General features: G+C 30.9%; 1 protein-coding gene across 1 annotated transcript in view; it reads right to left on the reverse strand.

Annotated features, from left to right (window-relative positions):
• Positions 1 to 339: 339 nt before the first annotated feature.
• LOC121115660 (metabotropic glutamate receptor 3) overlaps positions 340 to 24,571 on the reverse strand; it is a 67,004-nt gene continuing 42,772 nt past the window's right edge. Inside the window, exons 3-7 of the mRNA XM_040709758.2 lie at positions 11,249 to 11,401; positions 3,619 to 3,726; positions 2,929 to 3,539; positions 2,433 to 2,873; positions 340 to 2,376 (exon numbers count right to left, since the gene is read on the reverse strand). Of these exons, the coding sequence (XP_040565692.1) occupies positions 481 to 2,376; positions 2,433 to 2,873; positions 2,929 to 3,539; positions 3,619 to 3,726; positions 11,249 to 11,401 (3,209 nt within the window). The 3' untranslated portion in view covers positions 340 to 480. The remainder of the gene's footprint in view (positions 2,377 to 2,432; positions 2,874 to 2,928; positions 3,540 to 3,618; positions 3,727 to 11,248; positions 11,402 to 24,571) is intronic.

Raw genomic sequence — 24,571 nt, forward strand, 5'->3', positions numbered from 1 at the left:
AAATACATAATGCAAAATAACCGTACCAGGGTTTCTCTATGATTGAAAACACACTAACATAAAAAAGCACAGTGAGTCTTTGAAAATCGAAAAAAAATGGTTCATTAGCATTAATTGAGAGTAATCAGAAATTTAAATGGCTCATACAAAATAAATGCATCTTAAGACCATTTCATTTATGGGACACTTGATCGTTGAAGAAAAGAAACTTATATATATATATTTATATAGTTACTTCAGTTCTTTAAAACATTTGTGACACGATTGTTTTAATTTGACTTTCTTTTTCATTTCATAATTATTATACTATTAGAAAAAATAAGACTTAGTATGGTCAAAAACAAAGAAGGGAATAAAAGAGGGCACGGCTCCACGTAAAGAGAATTCCTTGATATAACAAAATAAAGAATTTAAAAACAAGGGAAGAGTAAAAAACCCTCCCAAAAAAAACAATTATATATATAATATTAGCTAAAAAGTTCAATAATGGTAGAGACCAGAAGGCGTAAGGATCATTCCATCTGTTGGACTATGACTACGATGGTTGTGATGGTTATGAGGATGATCGTGTATGTAATGGCGTGACCTACCATTATGGTGATGATGATGGTAAATGTGATTGGGATGAGGATGGGGTAGAGGCCGCTGAGTCTGTACCTTTAGAGATGGTTTATTATTTTGAAGGATCCCATTACTTGGGATATTATTACTGAATCTAGTGTTTTTATTATTTATAGTTTCTACAAAATGTGCATTTTTAGTGCCACTATTGGCCTGAGTATTGGCAGCTGTAAATTTTTTCAAACTTCCACTGGTGTCTAAGATTCTTGAGGGCTCGCCCTCAATAATAGTCACCTCATTACCTACAACGCGAGTCTCCCCCGAGGATGCAGCATCCTCTTCTTCTTCTTCACTCTGGGTCATGTCTTTTATCAAAGGAGGATCCTCATGAATACACATTTCACGAGGGTGAGGGTCATGATGACGATGATAGTGCTGATGCTGCTTCCAGTCGCGATACGAAGAAGCCATTCGTGATGACGAGCCAGAACTGCTTGTGTTCACATAATTGAGTCCATTAAAACGGATTCTAGAAGGTCTTTGAGGATAGGGATGACTAATGCGCCGGTAGGGGGGATGGTTATGGTGATGTCGATGATGGCCATGATGATGATGATGATGATGGTGGTACATGTAATGAGGGGCTTTCATATGTGGTGGAGGATAGAAAGGACGTTGAGGAACAGATGTCGTTTTAAGGATGGGACTTCCACTACTGCTTGAGGCGACGATGGGAATTTTGCGAATTCCTGGTGCCTCTGGAGGATGAAGATAGTCCCCACTGAATGCCGTGTAAACAGTCGTGTCCGATCCAGATCTTTTTAATTTTCTAAAAACGCTGCTTTTTTTATTGATGGTGTTCATCTTTGGCACAAATATGGATACAAGTAGGATGACTGCAATGGTTGTCACTGAGATCCCCACACTTGGATCCTGAAACTCTACAGGTGCAAAATAGTACACTATGGCCCAAACAGCAAACACAGGAATAATAAACACGGTAGCACAGGTAATCCACTTTCCCTCATTATAATTATGGCGGATTTTGATAACAGAGACACCATAAAGAAATGCCAGGATGAGGAGAATACAAGGATATAAATGAAGTAGAAGAAAGCGTTTTTTGCTTACGTTTGAGCAGACAGGATATTCCTCCTCCAGAACAACATCCATTGGACTGTCCAGAGACATGTACCATTCCACAGTGATCACTATTTGCACAGCTACCATGAATATTAGGGATAAAATTTGATTCACTTGCGGAATGGAACCTCCGTGACCCACATTGATAAGCGACCGGAGCTGCATGGACTTCACCAAAAGTATACCAAAACAAATCACTGCAAAAATAGGATGAAATATGTGTCGAGCATAGCAATTTGTAGGATCAGGAGGAATGAGCCAAGGAGCCACGGATAAAAAGAGTCCGACAACACTAATTAATAGAAGAATCCCCATAGTTTGATTCCCATTGAGGGTTCGATCGAAAATTTTGATGGTCACATAGATGAGCATCCATAGAGCAATGCAGATACCAATGGACCCTGCAGAAAGAACTGCAAGTGACCATGTTCTACCTAAAAAAGATGTGTAGCTGAGCATAATGTTGGATTTCCCATCTTCATTCTGTGATCGTATGGACTCATTCAGACTTTTATCAATTGAGAGTGAAGGTGGAGTTTCAGTTCTATCGATGTCGGTGATAGCTCTAGCATAGGGAGATCGATCAATTTTATCTTCATATTTTTTAAGAATGGTTGGAGAAACATAATTGGGGTCGATGTGAAGCCCTCCAGCCTCAGAGTACCATCCAATCTTAAAAAAACATATTTAAGTATAGGTGATTGTTTTGAAAAATATTATTTACTCACTGGGGTCATTGACTTTTTCTGTTCATGGATTGCAAAAATGAGCTGCTTATTTGCTACGAGATGTCCATTACTTGAGAAATAATGCTCTGTTTCTTCATCATTGTTTTTGGATTTCTTTGAAGTGAAAGAGAGTTTTTTCAAATTATCTAATATGTCCTTATGGAGATCAGATTTTTGCAAAACACTACTGACACACTCATCCCGAGCATCCAGGAAGGTATTGGAACATCTATTAATCATAGTGAGTTTAAAGGCAGCACTGAAGGCAGACACAGCTTTCACGACAAAGGATACCCTTGGATCTTGCTGAAAATGAAGATGAATGTCTTGAGGCGTAACTGAATCACAGGGCATCAGATTCAATGCAAGATTTGAGGCGTCACAACTAAACATTTCTTCTTTGTACTCCTGAAGAACTCGAGATAGTTGATGATCTTTGTTCTGAATGATAGGAAAATATAGTTGATAACATTTAAGCTCTTAAAATAAGACATACCTGTAAGGACTTGATGAAATATTCTTTGAATTCCACTAGTTCAGGCATATGTGGCTCAATAAAGATGCCTCCGTCAAAAACAATTTTCCAAGATGAAATATGCCTTAAATCTAATCCAATGGATCCCACCAACCAACGTATACTTCCTTTAATTTCCTCGAAATGACGAAGACTTTCTGCTAGCCCAACAGCTTCCCCAGCTTCCACTATTAATACCACGGTGGTCGTCGTGTTAACCGGTACTTTTTCGGCCAAAAACTCAGATATTTTACTGGGAGAAAAGTCCATGGAGGAGAATTCATACACATTTGAAACCCGAATATCCAGTCTCTTGGCCTCAGCCAAAAATGTATGCACGGCTCTTGGATTTGAAGAAATGAGAATAAGAGACTCAATTTCTAAATTAAATACGACATTGGCAAGAGCCTTAGATTGACCAGCAGCATCTGGGGCCGTTGTGAGGACATTATCATCGACTGATTTAGTTTGAAGTTCTCCTGTTGGCTTTCTACGTGGGTATTTATCACCTACAGTTACAAGAGGTATGTTAAAGGCACTTAGAGCACCTCCAGTTTGAAAGAGTGACGATGAATCTCCAATACCAATCATCCCTAATGAAGAATAGAGAAAAAAAGGATGTAAGATGATTGTATACCTTTTCAATAATGGTTTGATTGATATATGTACTACCTAGAAGAGGCGGCTTGCTATCAGATCCAAGATGTGAGGAGCTAATGACTCGATAGAGGTGTTTTTCCATGAGTTCCTCAGTGGAGCATGTATCATGAAATTGTATTCCTTGAAAGAGACAAAATATATAAATAATTGAGTGGTGATTACAATAAAGTCATTCATAGTTTTATAGTATGGCTAACCACACCACAGATCTAATATGTGAAAATTATATAAACTGGTGCGAAGCAAACATTAAAATAATTTTAGGTTGATAAAATATTAGTAAGCTTAATAATTATTCCTGCTTTTTTTGAAGATTAATACGCCCTAAAGCGATATACCAAGTAGCTTAAACCACTTTGCCAGCTTGTGTAGATTCCAGGACTACAAGAAATTGTCTGCTTGACAATGTCGCTTTTTTATGTTACTGTAGAGAAATTTTATTAAAGCAAGGTTAGTCGGCAACGATTTTCAGTTCTTACTGAAAATTTACCAGCATAACGGATGGTGTCAACATATCACTAATTAATATAAAATAATATAGAAAAAACTAATTTTTTAAATCAGTTTTTATGTATTACACTGATCCGAACAAATGCGTCTAATGACGTCACCAGAAAGTGAAAGAAACAGATTTACTTTATAAATCTGCTCTGTTTACCTTCCGAGTTTCTTGTTACCTAATCTTATCCTAATAACATTGCAACAGAGGACGTTATCTAATGGGGTTCCCTAATGACATATGCAATTTTTTCTTCCCTTCACATAATTCACTTTTTTATCAATTGAAAAGGGCAAATTCATGGATATTGTGTCAATAGTTATAGAGTAACTTTCAACACCTCTAGTGGACAAAAAGAAGGGTTGCGTAGACCACTTCATTGCCCAAAAAAGTGATCAAGAGGTTTTTGTTTCACCACAAGGTTATTAGCTTTGAGTAGTATTGTTTCAGTGCTTATTTTTGGCTGAAGACTTCTTTCCCGTCCAGTTCACTGTCGATCTGGACCAGCTCAGTACCAAAAACTTATAAAGTTCGTCCTTGAATAAGTCAGTGAACTTTATTTCTTTCTTTAAATCAGTTCTAGTGCTGATAGTCTGAAAGGCCCGACAGTCTTAAGGATTGGTCCTAGTACTGGAATGGACCCAACCAATAAGGAATGACACAAAACTCACTTTGTGAGCTCCTTACTTACTAATAAGTAGGTATGGTATACGGATTACATGCCCCTCCAATTAAGTCTCAGTAGGAGATGAGGGCAAGAGAAAATTATTTGAAGATTAAAATAACTAATAGGCATTAAACTCTTGCTTCCTTTTAGACATTTTATTTTGAATGTTGAATATTATTATTAATAGATTCATCTATCATCTGAAGAAATTAAATAAAGCAAGCATTAGCCATATTTGTATTATTCAAAACAAAAAAAAGTAACGGAGAAGAAGTAGAAGAAATCTCTGTCGAAAATATCAAATTACTCCGTTTTCATTCAATAAATATTGAAAATATTGGCATGACTGAAATTAAGAGAAAATGTTACATCAAATAAAGTTAATAATCGCCTTCAAATCAATTTTTTTTTGTAATCTTTTAGTATACTTACTAATACGTCTGCATTTAAATAAAAAGGGGACATAGTTAATTAATAGGAGGTCTAACAACTTTCAAGCTACCAACATACATTGTTTATTTTAAACTTAAGTTCCTGATGATTTCGTCACTTTTCACATCTCTAATAATAAAAGTGTGTCAACACTTGAGGTATGATTACAAAAGAGTCATTGATATATGTAGTATGGTGTCGAATGTATATAAAGACATTGTGTAACTCATGAAATGCTCCTTGTGAGACAGAGTAAGTATGATTCAACCCACGTTTATCTCTCTTTATTGAGGATTTTCATAATCACTGTAGATATGAAAACATAGGCTCATTGTTTTCTCTTCCAAGTGATTAAGGTGATTGAACATACGTAGTATTCTCTAACTATTTTATAACAAAATTTAATAAATGAAGTACTTTTACAACTAAGACGCCCATTAATTCTAATCAAAACAGCTTTCTTTGCTTATATCAAGAGCTAAGAGATATGTGCCCCTTAATTTTATTTAAAAGAGAATATCGGGACAATTAAAGGTATCTTAAATCAACTGTAGATTTTAAACTTTGTGAGATATCTTAATTTGTCTCAGAAATTTGAATACAATGTTTATATTTGGCACAAATATATGAAGAAAAAAATATATATATATATTCTGCTACATGTACAAGGTGCATCAACCAAAAATTTTAAATATAAAATAAAGATCTATTTAAAAACAAAATAAAAGTACACAATTTTAATCTTGTTTTAGACAGTTTTATAAAACATATGGGAGAGATGACGTCTCCGATTGACCATACGCTGAATAAATCGAGCGTTAGTTTTCTACTACCCGGTGATTTTTTCTTTTCAAATAACTTTCTAATAAAAGGCTTCAAAGGGATAGTAATTTCTTACAAAAAAGTGCATAATCTTATTTAATGCTTAAGGACATTAGTTCATAAAATAATTTGTAATTGTGGATTTAAAAAAAAGTCTTTATTACGCTGGTTTTTCCAAAATAAATCCATTTTTGATTACTTAATTTGAACAAATAGTACTAATTTAGAATTATTGTATAAGACCAGATCTAATGGCACTAATTTCAGCTCTTTAGACTTAGTATTTGTGGAGTTATTGAGGTTAAAAGACTTTTGCTAATTTTTAATTTATGGAAATAAATTGAAGAAAATCCTTTTTCTATATTATAAAATTTTTATGCAAGTCACTGATTTTCATAAATCACTCTCATTAAAACCTAGGAGCTAAATTAAAATGACTTTAATTTAAGAAAACATTCTGGCAAACAATTTTTTAGAAATATTTACTTTCTCCCTACTACAATGCTCAATAATAACTGCCTGTATTTCTAAAAAAACTATAGAAAACTACCTCTGAAATGAAACCATGCCCACACGTTTATTACTTCTACTGCCGGGTTGCAATGCATTATTAAAAGGAATCTATTTTGCTGCACCCAGCATAAATGAAACAAACAATATTGGGATTTTCTATTATTTGTTCAAGATTGTTTAAATGTTGACACACCACATATACATTACACAAGTAACGATGATCGAAGCATGTATTTAAGTACACGTACGAATGAAAATTTCAATTAATTCCCTTTTGAAATGAGTTATGTTCATCAAGAAAGATTTTAATCAGACAAAAATAACGAAAAGTTCATCATCTTAAGTGTGTACTTTAAAACAAAAAACAAAAAATCTTTTTTTTTTTTTTAACAACTCATCTTCAAATATGTACATTACAAATAATTTATTACAATATTGTTATTCAACCTAATGAAAGTTCATTAATAATACTTCAAATTAAGATAAGATAACAAACTTTCATTTCATATAATCACATAAATATTGATATGTTCTCATGTTGGAGGTATCATATTGTAAGTAGGGGAGACTGTGGGAGTTGCTACACTTTTTGGTTTTGACTCAATTACCCAAATCTGGTTTGAATATAGATAAGTAAATACAGAGAGAAGACAAATGGATTTCGATTTACAGTTCAGCATAGTCAGGTTGTATTATAATTTGATATTCAGTTTGCTGTAATTGGTATTACAGCTATCACAAAGGGAAAATGTAACAACATTGAGATACAATTGTCACAACATGATATTATCAAAAACTGAAAGGATTTCAATTGATAATTAATAGTGATGGGACGATTACAAAAAAAAAACCAAAAGTAATGCAATTATAGTAATAATTCCCGATGCATGAATTTTTCACAAGATATTAAATTTTTGGGGAAAAAAAAATCAAAAGCTGTTCTCAAAAATTTTTGAATATAAAATTATCTAGTAAAATGCAAAAATGGCTAAAGGGGGGGAGAATATTTTTTTCCATAGCTGAGAAAAGTAATAAATAGTTCACAATACCTGTAATAAATATTAATAAATAACGATTGCAATAGCAAATTCAATATTATTTTCCCGATTCCAGAAAAAACATCCGATTCTCCAATTTGGGATTCAGATTAATTATCCCATCATCAATAATTATGACAGAAATGTGAAAAGTCCAAACTCAAACCAAAGTTTATATTACAAGAAAATGATTCCATGGAATAATTTTAATTGTTGGACACACTTTCAATTTCCATTTATTGTTTAAAATTCAGGTCAGGTCGGGTATTGACCCTAGACCCTAATGGCTATTCTTGTACACTAAACAAACTTTGTATACATATAATTTTTGTGAATATTTTCTGCAAATTGCATTTTAATACAACTACAATAACCCTTGCAATTGTTTTCAACGACAGTCAGGGTTTCAAATAATGTTGTCATGATACAAATATATTCGTACCGTTCTTGTACCCAAATTAGTAAAGTATTTCGATACCTACTTTCTAAGACTAAAAATATAAATTAAAAATAGATAATTCACATGCAATCTCAGGGCGTTTGCAGTTTATATAATGATCGGCAGCTTAATATTTTTATCTTGTAACAATTTTGTATATTTGCCTTTTAAATGAATCAAGTTTCCGGTAGTGTGATAGTCACAGTATACCCAACGGCTTTAAAGTAACAGTTAACTAAATAAAATTTGTGTTATACATTTAAAAAAAAAAAGACACTATTCGTGATGTTGATTTATAAATTTGCAATGTATTTTAGCAATTATAATAAGATTTGTATTTTAATTCATTGATCAGTATTATTGATTGTGGAAATTCACTATAAAAAAACTCTTACGAGTCCTGCTCTGGCTAAAAAACATACTACGTGTAAAGTTTAATAATAAAATAATGAAGAAATGTGTTGAAAATTGTTGCTCTCGTTGTACCTGCCCCTTTTGTATACAAAATTATATTATCTAAAATTTCTCCTAAATGAGTATAAATTTCAATAAAGTAACTGATTGCAAAATAATTCATTATTCAAATAGTATAAGTTACAATAATAAAAAAAATATCAAACTGATTGGATTATTATGAAAATAATGTTAATCAAAAATCTTGAAGAAAAGTTGCAACAAATTTTTATTTTTTTAATCACAAAAATTTGCAGTAAAGTATGCAATTGCAATACAAATTTTGTGCCTAAAGTTTTATTGATGCTCGAGAAAGTGGGGGCTTGTTGTCTCGTTTAATTTTAAAACTGTCTTTGGTCTCCCTTACCTATGATTTTATATGTTATATTCCAAGTAATCCTTGTAATTAAAATCCACAGTTAGTCGAGGGATTTTTAACCTTTTTCAAAAAGGTTCACTGACATATAATTAAGCCAGAAAGGAAATCATTTGAATAAAAACATTTTTTATTGTAATAAAAAATGTCTAAGGAAACTTAATTACTATTTCGTCAAATAATAATTAAGTCAAAATAATAAATTACCTAGAAAAAAATCATTGTGATTAAATGATGTAATAAATAAATAAAATGACTCATGACTTTTCACTCAGTGATTTTAAAATTTCTTTTGGGATTTGTGAAGGATTTTATTGTGTAGGGATGGATTTAGATAATTATTTGTCGGGAACCGAGTAGACACAGGGATGAATGAACTTTGGACTCAGGATAGAACTAGGTATTTTAATCAAATCAGTTTTTTAAGCTAGATACGGTACAATCAAGTATCATACAATTGGCATGAGACTCACACATTTCCACCCAATATGGCGTCTTCACACCACATCTGATATTTATATTGTACTCTATTTACAATCATGATAGTATACATGACTGATTTAGAACCACAATATCAATTTTTCAAATCGGAGCCACTCAATCTCACCGTAAATACCTTAAAGTAATCCACATGTGCCGTTTTAAGTTTGTATCTGAATTAATAACTAATTTTCTTTGTGTGTATGTATTATTCTTTATTTTTATGAACTTATTTAAAACTTGAGATTCTAGCTGAATAACATCACAAAAAATCTTAAGCCGAATTAATTCCAAAACTGGAGTGTCCTATATACAATTGTGTATAAAAGAAAACTTTTAAAAGTGCAGAAAAATGTAATGTTACATTAGTTTCTATATATGAGGGAGTTTATTTCTAAAACAGTTATTTCCATCTCTCTAATTTTGAAAAACTCTAGAAAATTCTGTCATCTCTTACATATATTTGATTTTTTTAAATATATAGACAATCTAAATGGTAACCAAGATATGAATTCTATAACAGATTTTACTCAAACAAAGCACGTGATAACCATGGTAAATTTGCACCTCAAAAGTGTTTCTTATCTTAAAGACAGTTACTTTGAGGAAAATAACTGGTTCTGACCATAAAAAGTACAATTAAAATAAATTAATAGGTCAATAAATCACTGACATAACAACCTGATCTTAACCAATAAAATATTTACAATAAAATGTACGTTTTTTTCTACAAAATTCAAATAGAATTAATTGGTTTGGAATAAATCATTAATTTGCTGTACATATTAAATAAAATAGCTGTCATTGGAACAAATTAATATGTTTACTATTTACTTATAACATCAAAATGCTATATAAATGTAATAAAACTGAATGTTTGAAATATTGAATTATATTATAGCTATATAATATTTAATAATCTATCCCAACATTTTAATGAGTTCCTGAACAGATAAATGTGTCATGACTAAAAGCACATAAAACAATCAATTTATAACGCAACGTGACGTAAGCATGTCTTACTGAGTTATCAAGATAGATCATGACGTCACAAAATAACTCTTGTACATAAGTACTCATACAAAGAGAGAAATGTTCAAAATAACCTGTTAATAGTCATAGATTTACGACCAATACTTGGGTAAAAACAGATACCTAAATAATACATAAAGAGCCGAATATATATTTTTTTAAATTTTGCCCACCCAAATGTAATTAAATTTATATTCTGGCTGCAAGTATATACTTGGATCCACTTATAGGGCTTAACAATAATATAATAGTCTCATAACGATACCAATATTTTCGTATCGGCTCCAATACCAAAACGGGTGGAGGTATTTTGGTAATTTTGGATACAAAAATGTTGTTAAGGACACTTACAGGTTAATCCTCTGAATTTTTTTGATTGGGGTGGGGGTTTACTCAAAAATTTGATAACCTTTTTTATCTTATAATATTTATTAAGATAAATATGTTGGTTTACGTCCTTGGCAGGACAATTTTTGTATGTCGTAGGGAAGCTCCAACTACTTTTCGAATATTGTTTTAAATCTGTCAGTATACTGCTACCAATATAGTACCAGGATACCTTACAAAAATATATTATTATGGAAAGTTAATGTCTTCTACAATTAATTTTATAATCAAACTCATTAATTTAAAAAAAGTTTTTATAATTTAACTTTCGTATAGAGTATTTGTCATTGAACCCTTATTACACAATTGTTTGACTCAGATATTTCAAATTAACTATCCATTAATTCAATTAATTTGAACAACAATCAACTTATTATTAATATAAAATAATTACTTAGGAATTAAAGCTTATTAAAAAATATTTTATACTCGAACAACTCTTATATTCAAGTATGTTAAAAGGAAATAAACTATACACATACATCTGCCAAATCATAAGACCTACCGATATCAATGTCCTGTGAGGAGGATTGGTTATTGATGACGTCAATGGCCCAATGGGCAGCAAGTACTTGCTGTACAGAGTCAATATTGATAACTCCACAATATCCATTGGATGATTCATCGTCTCCTTGATGGTGCAAGTTGACAATTACTCCTAAAAAGTAACGAGAATAGATTAATATTATAAACATTTTACTTTTTGAACAAAATAATATGTTTTAAGTACATTGTAGCAGAGACTTTTTGCCATTGGCTCAATTATCCGGATCTAGTTTGATTCAGTAACTCAACGTACTAACATATGTCAGCTACTGTTTGAATCATTTAGAGAATATGTCAATCAGTACTTTTTACAAATTGCATTTAACTGTAATTTGAGAAATGTTCGAACTGTTCTTGTTACACGATTCAGTTTTAACAGTTACAAAATAGAGAAAGACAATTAGACAAAATAATATTGTTTCAAGAATAAATAATTAGATTTTTCAAAGTATTTTTGCTAATTATAATATAATATAATTTATGTCATAGATAACAAATATGAATGATTCCTTTTCATTTCACTCAACAGGGTTATACCCTGACGAATAAACATATTTACGGAGAAGTGTAAATACAGTAAAAATAATAAGTATTTGATCCCTTGGTGATTTTGTAAGTTTGCGACTGTCAAGGAAGTCTACAATTTCAATGGAAGATTTATTTTAAAAGTAAGAAACGCTATTTGAACAGAAAAAAGTGTTTGGGTAAAGAAAAATACTGGGTATAACCTCAAAAATACCATCCCCAGCGCCATACATGAAAGTTGACACATTAAGTTTTGAGGGTGTTTCTCTGCTAAGAGGAAAGGACGATTTTACTGCATCGAAGAAAGGATGGAAAGGGCCATGTAACGGAAAATCTTGGGAGACAAACTCCTTCCCTTACGACATAGTATTGTAATGGGTCGTGTAATGGTTCTTCCAGCATGACAATGCCACAAAACATACTACCATAACAACAAATCTGTTGCTCCAGAAGAAGCACATTAAGGGTATGGAGTGGCCTAGCCAGTCTCCGAAAGTCCATCTATATAAAATCTGTATCAAAAAGAAAACTTAGTAAATAGATAAGGGATCAACCGCTTATTTTATCCAGAGTACATAAATAATAAAGAAGAATTATATATCAATTCAAAGAAAGTTCAAAAACATATTATAACTGATCCCTATGGCTTCAAGGTAATTTTCTCCTTAATGAGTGAGTTTGCTGAAATTGTATTAATTAGTACAAGAAAAAAAATCAATAGTTCATATAATATAAATGAATGCAGAAATAATAAAAAAAATTATAGAAAAAGTGATTATTGTTAGTTTGCGCGGCCTTCCTCAAATTTGTTAAAGGTACTACTGTCCCAGACACAATTTGACTTATTTGTTTAATATTTTATTGTACAAATAATTTGAGATTTCCAATTTATACATTTAATTACTAATTAATTTATCATTTCTGCAATGGAGAGTAGTCTTTTTACTATAATTTTTATCAAGATCCAATTCTGCGCATAACTAATATGTGTTTATTTGTTTTGTTTCTAAGTGGATGCAATTTTATTTCATCAACAAGAAATAAATGGAATTCAAAGATTTAGCAGAAAATATTATTTAATGTTTTGTATCAAACTGTTCAAAATGGTTGTTTAAGATTGCCATCGGAAAATGCCTCCCAGAACAATGCCATCAAATGAAAATTTACATTAGGAAAATTACTCAAAATGATACTATATATGCCATGGTTCATTTATCAATATGTCCCACCAACTGACGGGACTCCTTAATTTAAGGATCAGTAGATCGTTTTTCAATCAGCAAAAAAACTATTTATCAACTATAGCGTCTGTCAAAGATGCCATTGTTAAAAAAAAAAAAAAAAAAAAAAATGGACATTAACAGGGATCCTTAATGGTTCTTGAAGCCGTGAGGATTTTTTAAATTTGTCTTGAGGCTGACAATTTATGCTGCACAATGCGTTGACCTGAAGTATGGTTTATTTTTATTGGTAGTTCTTTGTAGTGGAAGCTTTGAATTTTAACTTGTCCAATGGCCCCACGGTTATTTTACACTAATACCTAGTGTCTGGGCAATAATTTGGCAAACTAGCAGGAGTATTTATTTTACATCTATCTACAAATGCGATAACTATCAAATTCCGTAGATGATCAAATCCATATATATTTATAAGAGAGATTGTCAGTTAAAAATACGATAAATATAGAAAATTTACGTGCATTATTATGCAAATGGTAATATTCTGGAGGGCAACTTTCCTGGGGGTAATCCTCCGTGCATGCTCAATAAAAAAAAAAAAACCCGTTCTTATCCTTGTCAAGGTCAATTTTAGGAGGAAATTAAATTAAGTAAATGTACACATAGTATGCTACTCTTAATTTCCTTTAATTTTAAATATTTATTTTTTGAAACAAGATTCAATTGTTTTTAAACAAGAATGAAAAACTTTTCTTTAAAATATCTTAAACATGTTATTAAATAATTCTTTCAAAAATCAATTTTATTTTTTTAAAACCTATATTTATTACAACTCTAGGCTGATCCGTCTAAACAACAAGTATAGGTTTTTAAAACAAAAATATGATTAGAACGATTATAATCTTTAGTGATTGTTACCAGGCTCAGGTTTTGTGGAAAGCATTGAGGTCCATTTTCCCAAAGGATGTGCTGGATATAATTTTATATACTGAAAAAATATTATTTAAGTCAATAATAATTTTTAAAGACCACACAAGTAGAAAAACAATTGATAATTTTAATAAAAAGGTTATTATAGAAAGGGCCCCGCAAATATTTGAAGAAAATCAAATTTTCAGCCAAAATTTCAGATTTTTTTAAAAATTTTGAACCAGGCCCACTCATGATAAAACAAACTGAGTATCACAAAAATGAATGCAAAAGTGTTCCTTATTTTAAATGAATAAAAACAATAAATAAATAGTAAAATGAGTCAAGACATCCGTATGACGAAAGAATTTAATCCTATAATGATGGCATATTGTTGATTATTTTTTATTTTTGTCATTATGAAATGCGGATATTTACGCTTTTTTCAATGCAAAAATATAATCATTAACTTTTATTTTTTACGCATTAAGTTAAAATTGTATTTTTGTCTAAGTTGTATATATAACATCAACGGAATGAATATTTTGAAATTTGAGCACTTACAACAAAGATAATTGAATATTCTTGATATGGTCAAAATATTATTTATACAATTTTTAACTTTTTTTTTGGAAACTACAAATTCATTTGTAATATTCTGTGGCACATTTAAGTCCAAATGAGACGTGGGTCACTGTAAGACAAACCACAACTGCTCTAGATGATCTGTTAACCAACCTTGCATCTATCCCTGACTTCACAACAATGATGAACAGGGATCCTTATGGCGAGGCGTCTATTAACACCTGAACACTTTACACTTTTAATAATAAACAAGGTATTGATTATGAACTAACAATATAATTTTGACAGAGTTAATAAGATAAATAAATGTGTGTCTGAGCTCCCTTAATCATTAATGTAGCCGCCCTTAGTGGCAATGATGGCTTCCAGGTTGTAGAAAACAAATTGAGTATCACAAACATGAATGTAGTCTTCTGACATGACTTTCCTGGGGGGGGTAGCATCAGGCCTATAGGGGGCCAAACATTTCCAAAAAGATCTCAAAAGACGCATTCAAAAGAGTCATGCAACCGAGAAGATGGGGTTCTTTCATTGGGGTTGTCAAATCGGGCCTCTCCACCCTCACAAGGCTCTTTCCCCCAACTTTTTGGATAGCTCTCTGAACAGTCTGGTGTAAAACCCCAAGATCTCTTGCATGGGCCCTCATGTATTTGAGGGGATTAGTCTATTTATTTTCTTTAATTTCTTTGGGTCCAGTTTTGCCTTTTTGGACATAACCCTGCTTCCTCTCCAATGTTTCGGATTTTCTGACTGCGTAGACGGTGGTACTGGAGATGCCCAACTACTTGGAGTGTGTGAATGGAAACTTGTCAATCATATTCAAGTGTCTATTTCTCGACTTGTACCTATGCTAGGGAGCTCAGTTTTTTTTTGGTTTCGTTACTAATTGTTTATGCTTTAATATATCGATGTATGAATAAATTTCATTTCATCAACATTCATTAATTATTGAATTAGTAAGTGGTCAGTTTCAATGGACCATCCGGTACTTAATCTAGTCAATACATATTTATAATTCAATAATATTAGCCTATTATTTATTTTTCTCGAGAAGGGAATATCTAAGTATAAGTGTGTATGCTCAAAAAGGACTTCGAGAAACAGTGAGGTTTTGTTGGGGATTTTATGGGTGTAAATTCCTGGAGGACTTAGAGTCAATTTGAGGATAGAAATCCGAGTATTTCTGATAATGTCCTTCGTTCACACGGAGTAGTACCTGTTTTTATGTCTCTCATCTAATAGAAGCTTGTAGCTAATAGATGAACCATCAAAACAGTGAAGCTTCTCCTCTGCTACTTACGATTTAGAATCCTTCTGATAATGAAAAAATAACTATAAAACTGAAAAAAGTACGTGGTAGTTTGTGTACAAGTTATGAACAATTTACAATATTTCCCATACCCATTCTATCCCTTATAAAAAAAACATGTATTGTACATATTATGCCTTATTTGTAAAGCCTTTTACATGAGTATACATACATGATACTATCTATAGAGTGAAATTAAATAATAATTGATATCCACCCTGTAACATAATCTCCTATTCCATTCTTTGTTTTACTACATAGTATTATTATGAAGAAGAAAACTTCATGTAATTTTGATAAATGACTTAACCAAAAAGAAGCAGCATGCGGCGTTAAGGTGTATTTATGTAAAATCTATAGTTTTTATAAATACAAAAAAGATAAAAGTTTCTCTTGGTATAGTGTACATTGTAGTGTACTCTTAGAGTATAATGCTTTAATATTTATTTAAGTAAGTGAAGTACGAAAATATATATTTAAATAGATTTGAAATATCGTTAAATAAAAGAGACGGATTTTTCTAATTTAATATTCTTACGATGGAACAGCCTTAATATATATATTTCTTTTACTATGATTATTTATGTTTTTGAAAATGTACAGGATGTGGTATTTAACTCTCAACCTTTCCTCCTCACCTAAATAAACGACTAAGAAAAAAAGCACCATCATTCTTGTAGTAGATCCATTTAATTAACCTTCCATTAATTCCCTGAGATTTTTACCCTTGTTATATATTATGTGGATCATGTTTTTGCTACACCATTTATGTAAATTCTAAATTTATTTTTTACTTCCAGTATATATAGATGCAAAAATAGGTTATCGTATTTATTCGTTTCAAGCCAATAAATCATTTGAAAGTTTGTTTTGTTGAATGATGATTTTATTGAAGTATATAAAATTGTATTTATAGATTAGGCTAATTTAAAAAAAAGTTCTTACTCATCCTGTTGTTACTAAAAAATGAGTTTTTTATCCTTAAAAAATCCATTTTTTATTTTTCATTTTTTAATTTTATGTTATATATACTTGAGGTAGTACCCGACAAAGGCCGGATTAATCAAGTACCGGGAAGCAGTCAAACTTTTTCTTTGATAATAAAAAAGACAAATCCTTAGTGTTTCTCTCCATTTCTCAGTAGCACACTCATACGTAGCTATTTAATACTTAGATATTCTCTCTTCAAGAATGAAAGTATCATAATAAAAGGTTCATAATTATTTTTTAGTAGAGTTTGATGAGCCAGGGAACACTTTAGTCTCTAGAATGCTCACTGACTGTGCTTTACCTACTCACCCTTGTTTCTAAACCTCATCAAAAGACACATTATTTCGTATATAGTTTTAATTTTTGGAAATGAGATTACTGTTAAAAATGGGTCTTTATCCAACACGCAAATAAATATGCATTGTAAAAAAAAAAATAATAATAATAATATCTTCAGTCCCAGAGGAACACTATTGCCCTTAAGAATTTTATGATATATTCCTTTTCTTTTCTATCGGAGAGAAATTTTGCCGGATACAATTTATAGAAAATGACATAAATATGTAAAATTTAAGAATGATTAAGATTGGATAGCAAAGGAACTTCAACAGCTGAATATGGATTTTTTTTTAAACTACCTAGAAAACTTCCATATATAAGTAAATATCTATTTTATAGAAAATATGGAGTTAGGTAACGTCCTGCTGATTTCATTTATTAAATTTTTGTATTAAATAGTGTCTAATCAACAGTCTTACGAAATAACTTGGCTTTTAATTTTCTTCAAGCCATAAAGAGAAAAGGAATGAGTAAACCCCTTCTCAATCATCATTTTTGGGGGTTTATTTTTTATTTTTCTAAAGAGAGATGCCAATAGTTTGTATCTCATGTAGGTATTTAAAACAAGGAAAAATATGTTTATTGGTTAGGTTTGTTTGTTTATAAGTCAAATATGCAAAGTATTTAATAATTGATTGTATATTAGAGTGAATCCAATTTTTAAAATAAAATGATCCATGACTTAAATTTTTTTATCGCACGTCATATTTTCACTCTCTATCTAAAAAATTGGAAAGAGTGTAAGCAGATAGTTAGCAGATTCAATTATTGTAATATTTTCATAATTAGAAAATAATTTTGTAAATCCGTAAACTGAGCGATGATTCTGGAGAAGATCACATCTCATTAAGTAAATCACTACGAAAGAAAATATATCTAGAATAAAATATTACTTTTAACCTACTGGGATACGTCAATCCACCTCAAAGCTCATCCCTCATTCCACGAATCGACTCTAAGTCCCTCTTCATAAATGACAAACTCACAACCTCACCCCTATAATGAGATTTTTCATCTATTTTCAAGATCTTTCAAAGGAAATGATTATTCGAATAATTCGAAGAGTCGATATACCTTTCCCCCAACTCCATAGGCAATACTATATAATTAGCATCCCCTCGGTTTGCGAAATTCTTTTCTTTTTATTATAATATTCCAGTCATTGAATTTCAACCTTCTGCTTACACTATCTTCAATTTCACGAAAGAAAGTTAAATATGACATGGGGGTAAAATTGATAAATATAGCCTGAAATAGTAAAAATATCCATTAAAAGTATAAATTTGCTATGCCTAAGGATTCCAAAGGTAATTTTGGCTTTTCTATAAGTATGTCCATAAAATTCCATAAAAATTAATATTCTGGCTTACTTTAAACAAAATATCGAAATATCATATTTTTTTAGTAATAAATTTTATAATCCCTTTGACAGATATACTATATTTTCCAAATTACGATTAAAAACAAAAAGTATTAAATTAAAAATCAAACTAAAAATGTACTTGAAAAAATCACCGTTCGAAATATTGAAAGACCGTTATTCTGATATATGATCACTAATGAGCTATTTTTAATTAATTATAAAAGCACAAAATCAGGTAACTTATTTGTATTAAGTTTTGGTCTATAAATCCTTTACAGAGCTGAGGCCCTTACGATTTTTGTAGAATCATTCTCATAAAAAAATCTGTTCTATGAATAAAAAATCGTTCTAGATCGGCCTCTTTTAAAATTCGCTCTACCCTGTAACTATAGATGAATTGTTAATTATGTCGTGTGGGTTTCAAAACTATGAAATTTGGGCACAATACCATCATAAGAAGTTAAATGTATTAAATAAATCATATTCGTAATACACATTAATCAGGATGAAGAAAAATCAAATCTTTAAATCCAAAAAATTCGGTCCAAAATATAAAATCAATTAAATTTTTTCTGTGATATTTTGGCTCCACAGAAATGTTGGTCCAAATTGGTCAAAAAATTACTAAATGGTGGTACAAAACAAAAAAATATGTTTTGGACAACACTGTGTCAACACTACACACCCTTTGCGTAATCTACCCTGAGACTTTCATAAGACCCTTGAGGTTAACTCAAATTATGAAAAGTTTTATTCAAGATACGAATTGTCAAAGTTGTAGGGTCCCCTTGTAAATGTGGACCTACAACACTTTTTGTAATTATTAAACATACTTTATACAGACACTTTAATACTACGAGGGTTGTCTGAAAAGTTTCTAACCTCAGCATGAAGATGGTAGTAGCATTTGTAAAAAAACTCACTTGTGACATCTATCTAGTTTCTATTGGCAGTTTTTCAACAAAGTTTCAGCTATTTTGGAGGAGCAGTTCTTTGAGTGAGATGATGTGAGTGTTGAAAATGGACCATATAGAGTATCAAGCTGAATTTAAATATTTTTTTTGGAAAGAGTAACCTTTCATAGATTTAAACAATAGCATATATATAAAGGCTTGTTGTTTTAAAATTTGAAGCGTCTAAGTCAATCCAACTCGGAGTAATTGAGCCGTAAACAAAAAGTGTCTCGTAAACAATTATATTGCAAAGAAAAACGACAACTAATATTTGGAAAAGGTAGAGTAATGGGAAAATTTGTTTAAAATGACAAGACTACAATATTGACAAATAATTATCAAAATTCGGAAAAAATTTATTGCATCTATGTTAGGTCGGAAACTTTTCAGACCCCCCTCGTATTTCATTTTCAACCACAATTATTATTTTCCTAGTTACTTAATACGCATACCATCAATCAATTATGTTATGGTTGTAGATGGTATTTGGAAAGTGGATCTTCCACAGAAAAACACAAATATGTATAAATACAAATAAGTAATTTGAGTATTGACGGAAATGATTTATTTTAAGATATTCAAATTTTATCCATTAAGATATTATACGAATATAAAATGAAGCAGGGTACGTAATATATGAATCAAATCATCTAATCAAACCATGGCTTGAACCATTCTTATGCATATAAGTACATACAGGGTGGACTATAAGTACTCTCAAATGAATTATCATACATAAATATTATATTTACTGGGTGGTAAATTAAAAATACAATATGTAAATAGTTCAATACTAATGATAAAATCGGGCGTATTTTGAAACTCTCTCGTTTTATGTGGATTTGGCCAAATGAAGAGTAAATTTTAATTATTATTAAATTCCTGATGAGTAAACTTCCTTTTCAACTATATACAACATATAATTGATAGATATAAAGCCGGATATAACATTTGTGTGTACTCAGAAAAGACGGAAAGTAACATTGATGATTTATTGAGGGATTGAAAGTCTAAGTCACTTTTGGGCTCAGAGTAGAATTGAAGATCGACATAGGAATAATTATTACCAATGCCCATGGTTATTTTCTTCTCCGCTCCCTACCTTGTCACTGCGTCTTGTAGTTGATGTAATAAAATATTATTAAAGCTCAACTGTTCTTCCCCAAGACAAATTTCGACAAATAATTTTTTTTATTAGACAAAAAACTGTTGTTCTTTTTTAAATTTAAGTGTTAAATTTTTTAGTAGAGATTTTTTCCTATCGAAAATTATGATTTAAGAAACGGAATTTTTTTTTAGTTGGTATAAAATTCTGCAAAAAAACGGGGTGCATCAACTACTGGTTTTGCTATTGTAACAATATTTAAATTTATTTCAACAAATAATTTCTTATAGAAATATCCTTGGCTATAAGAATCATGAATAATCTCAATGACTTTACACAGTGTAAACTCATTTCTCAAATAAAATTAGTTTGTAACTTTTATTGATAAATTCAGTACTAATAGAAAAACAATTCAATTATCCTTAATGAATATTACATTAACTCTATATAACCTTTTTTTTCTCAGAACTATTTATACAAAGGACTCTTCCATGTCCACGATCAAGCCTTTCAAAAACCACATATGTATATTAATACTATTCATGAATGTTAATAAATATTCACGAAAAAACTTTTCTTTGAATAGAATACAATTTATAAACATATTAATACATATGTAGATATATTCAAGTCGTGCTCAAAATACTTAAAAAATAAAAAATAAGGGCTCGTAACTTTGATTTATTGTTTGTTTTGTAAACAAAAAAAAGTCCTTCAGCAATTGGACTAAATCTAATATTTATTAAATATTTGTGTCAATATTTACAACATCCTATGTTTGACGAATTTATTGGTGCACAAGCTATATCTATTCCACCACTTTGGAATGTTGTTTTGGCAAACGGGGGCACTTACTTTGGAACTTAGTAAGATGTTCAGTCTGGCCCAAAGATGTGCCCGTCGTCAGAAGAAGTTCCCAGTCCACATCATGGTGTTTGAGGTGGTTAGTTCCGAAAGCCATGTTGTGCCTCTTCTTGTGTTCAAGGTCTCTGGGTAAACACTGGTGCCTACCTGGACGTGTTAGAGACCAAGGTGAATCACTGGTTCGACATGGTGGACAGTGGGAGATTTTAAATATAACAGAATGACTCGGCTCTCCGCCACATCTAAAAAAAAAAGTCTGAAATGGTTCCATGATAATTTTGACGACTTATTCTCGACGGACTTTTGACCTCCAAATTCGCCAGATCTGAATCTCATGGATTTTAGTGTGTGGGGTGTGATTTAACGACAAATCAACCGAACCCTGCTATAATTAAGACGAACTTGTCTGTCAGATCATGAATAATTCTAGGATTCACCAAGGGATCAAGTGATGAAGGGCTGCTTGCGCTTTCGGCCTTATATAAAGAATGTAATTGAGGCTGAAGGGGATTATTTTTTTAGAATCAAGTAGACCCGGTTAATTTAACTTTTGGCTCGGATAGACTGGGTATTTTGTACGAGATTACCTCGCTTACACCCGCGTTTTTTTTTCATAGTCTAAGTTTCATTAAATTATATTTAAATAATTTATCAAAAATTATCTTGTTAAGTACCTTTTGTTACCTGGTCTGTCCAGCAAAATAAAAAAAAATATGAACCTGTAGGCTTTCAAAATAACAAAAACAAACCCTTAGTGATTTTGATAAAATGAACAACATGAGAATTGAAAATAAAATAGCTGTAGTAAAAAGACGTCAATTATCTTTCTAAAAGATGGGTTTTGTGATGTATATGTTCCAATGTATAATTGTAATTGGTTTACCTTCGATAGCGTAAACTGTAAGATAAGCCGTATTTTCTCATTGCTGGTGTCCATCTTTGACTCTGAAATGTTTGACCAGTTCTCAAAGATGGACACCAGCAATGAGAAAATACGACATACCTTACAGTTTTTCTTCGTACAAGGCGAAAAACCACGCCATGTAGATAGAAATGTGAAGAGTGTTTGTGGCCGTGATACTGTAAAAGCCCATCATACGCCATTTTCGTTTTGTTGGTTCTGTTCGGGTAATTTTGATGTAATAGAAGCATCACGCTCTGGAAGGCCAGTTGTCGGAAATAGGAATCAAATAATGGAAATTTTCGAGTCCGATATTTATGCAAGCAATGTTTGGATTACCAAAGATAATAACATTAACGAACTTAAATATATTTAATTAAAGTACATCTGTTATTGAGCATATGACTAGTTTAAAATTATTTATTTATTCTTAAAGTTATAATAAGAAATAATTAAATTTTACGAACAGTAAATCTCCCGGGATCCCGTAGTTTAAAAATGTGTTCCCCGGGGAATCAGAGACCCTAATCCCAAATTACGAATATGTATTACTTCCAAAAATATGATGTATGACCTTTTTCCAAATATATATTTAATTCATTTGTTGTTTTTTGTTAAAAATCACGATTCACGTATGAGGATAATTATCTTTTGGTAGGGAAGTAACGAAGGAAGTAAGATATGGATGAAATATGGGTTGCTAACCTGATATAAAGTTACAAGTACAATATACAAATGTATTTATTTGGGTGGGTATTTTTTTTAATAAATGTATGTAGTATTTTCTCCTCGTGAATGTGGGACGAGAAACCACCACCCCCTATGATCACATTTAAGGAGATACACATTGAGGATCAATCACTCCTTCAAATAATCCTCAATGCCAAGAATTCACTAATTACCATATAACCAATAACAATCATTTGTACTCGCACATATGTGATATGTAAACATAAAAACAATACTGAACAAAAATCAAGAAAGGGACAAAATCCACATCTATTTTTCTTACTTTCTATCTACATACAGACCAACATTTCATCAACATATTTGAATCTATTATTGGTTTGCCATTCAAATTTGTGAGATCACATATGATAGCCAAGAGTTTAAGATATAGTTTATAACTTTTATTTGAATAGAAAGACTTCTATTGGATCGATGTGGTCATTCATATGAAATCCGTCAATTTCTCGTCTTTTATTGTAATGATGAATTCTGGCTACTTTAAGTGCAGTTTACAACACACCTGAGAGGTTAATATAAATAATTTGCAAATAAAAATAAACGATGTTTCGTCAAAGAATAAAAAAGTAATCCAAGCTTCATTTTGAGAAAAATCTTTCTATCTTGCTTTTTTGGTTGACAGAGCATATATGTGGGTAAATCAAAGCTGTAGTATTGGAGTCCGTAATTGAGTATTTTTTTTCATAAACTCGGCATCATTAATACTCAGACTTGATTAGGACATAGAACCATGGACATGGGCTAAATTGAACTATATACTATTATGATTCAAACTCATTATAATGATGATTTGAACGTGAATCGTACTAGAATCTGGATTTGGTTTCAGATTGATGAGGAACTAGAATTTTGGTAATTTGACGTTTCAGACTAACATATGTTTTTGATTAGCTCTCATTAGAACAGGGATTTTTATCATAATTTTAGTTATGTCTAGACTCAAGTATTTTTCACATACATAGGAACAAAGGAGTGGGATTTGTTCTTTTCTATAATCTAAATACGAAAACATTTACAAAAATGACGTTTAACAAATTTTAATTAGAGTACAGGATATTTAGTGGAGAGATGTGAAGATTCTACTATAAAAATTCGATTACAACAATTTTTTTTTTGTATATGTAAGAAATTTGGAAAGCGGTGTACGTAGTTGGTATTATTTTTTTTTGGTTCTTACAATTAAATACTGGAGTAGTTTCGTAAAACATATATATAAATAACATTTTAGTTTAAAATTAAAGCTTGGGGGAAGATTACATCACTATATTACTAAAATACGAATATAAAGCTGATAAAATCAATACAATCGGAGGTACAAAAATACGGAAATCATACAGAAACTAAGAGAATTCATGAAAATATTAAAAACAAGCCTCAAGTTTAAATTTTTGATATTCTTAAAATCCCTATAAAAGCCTTCAAATGGTATTTTGGTGGTTCAATATTTTTATAACAAAATGCTGGTGCAAGTGACGTTCGTCTAATACTATTTTACTTTCTACTAAAAATAGAAT

This window comes from Lepeophtheirus salmonis, chromosome 4 (assembly GCF_016086655.4).
Source record: "Lepeophtheirus salmonis chromosome 4, UVic_Lsal_1.4, whole genome shotgun sequence".
NCBI lineage: Eukaryota > Metazoa > Arthropoda > Copepoda > Siphonostomatoida > Caligidae > Lepeophtheirus > Lepeophtheirus salmonis.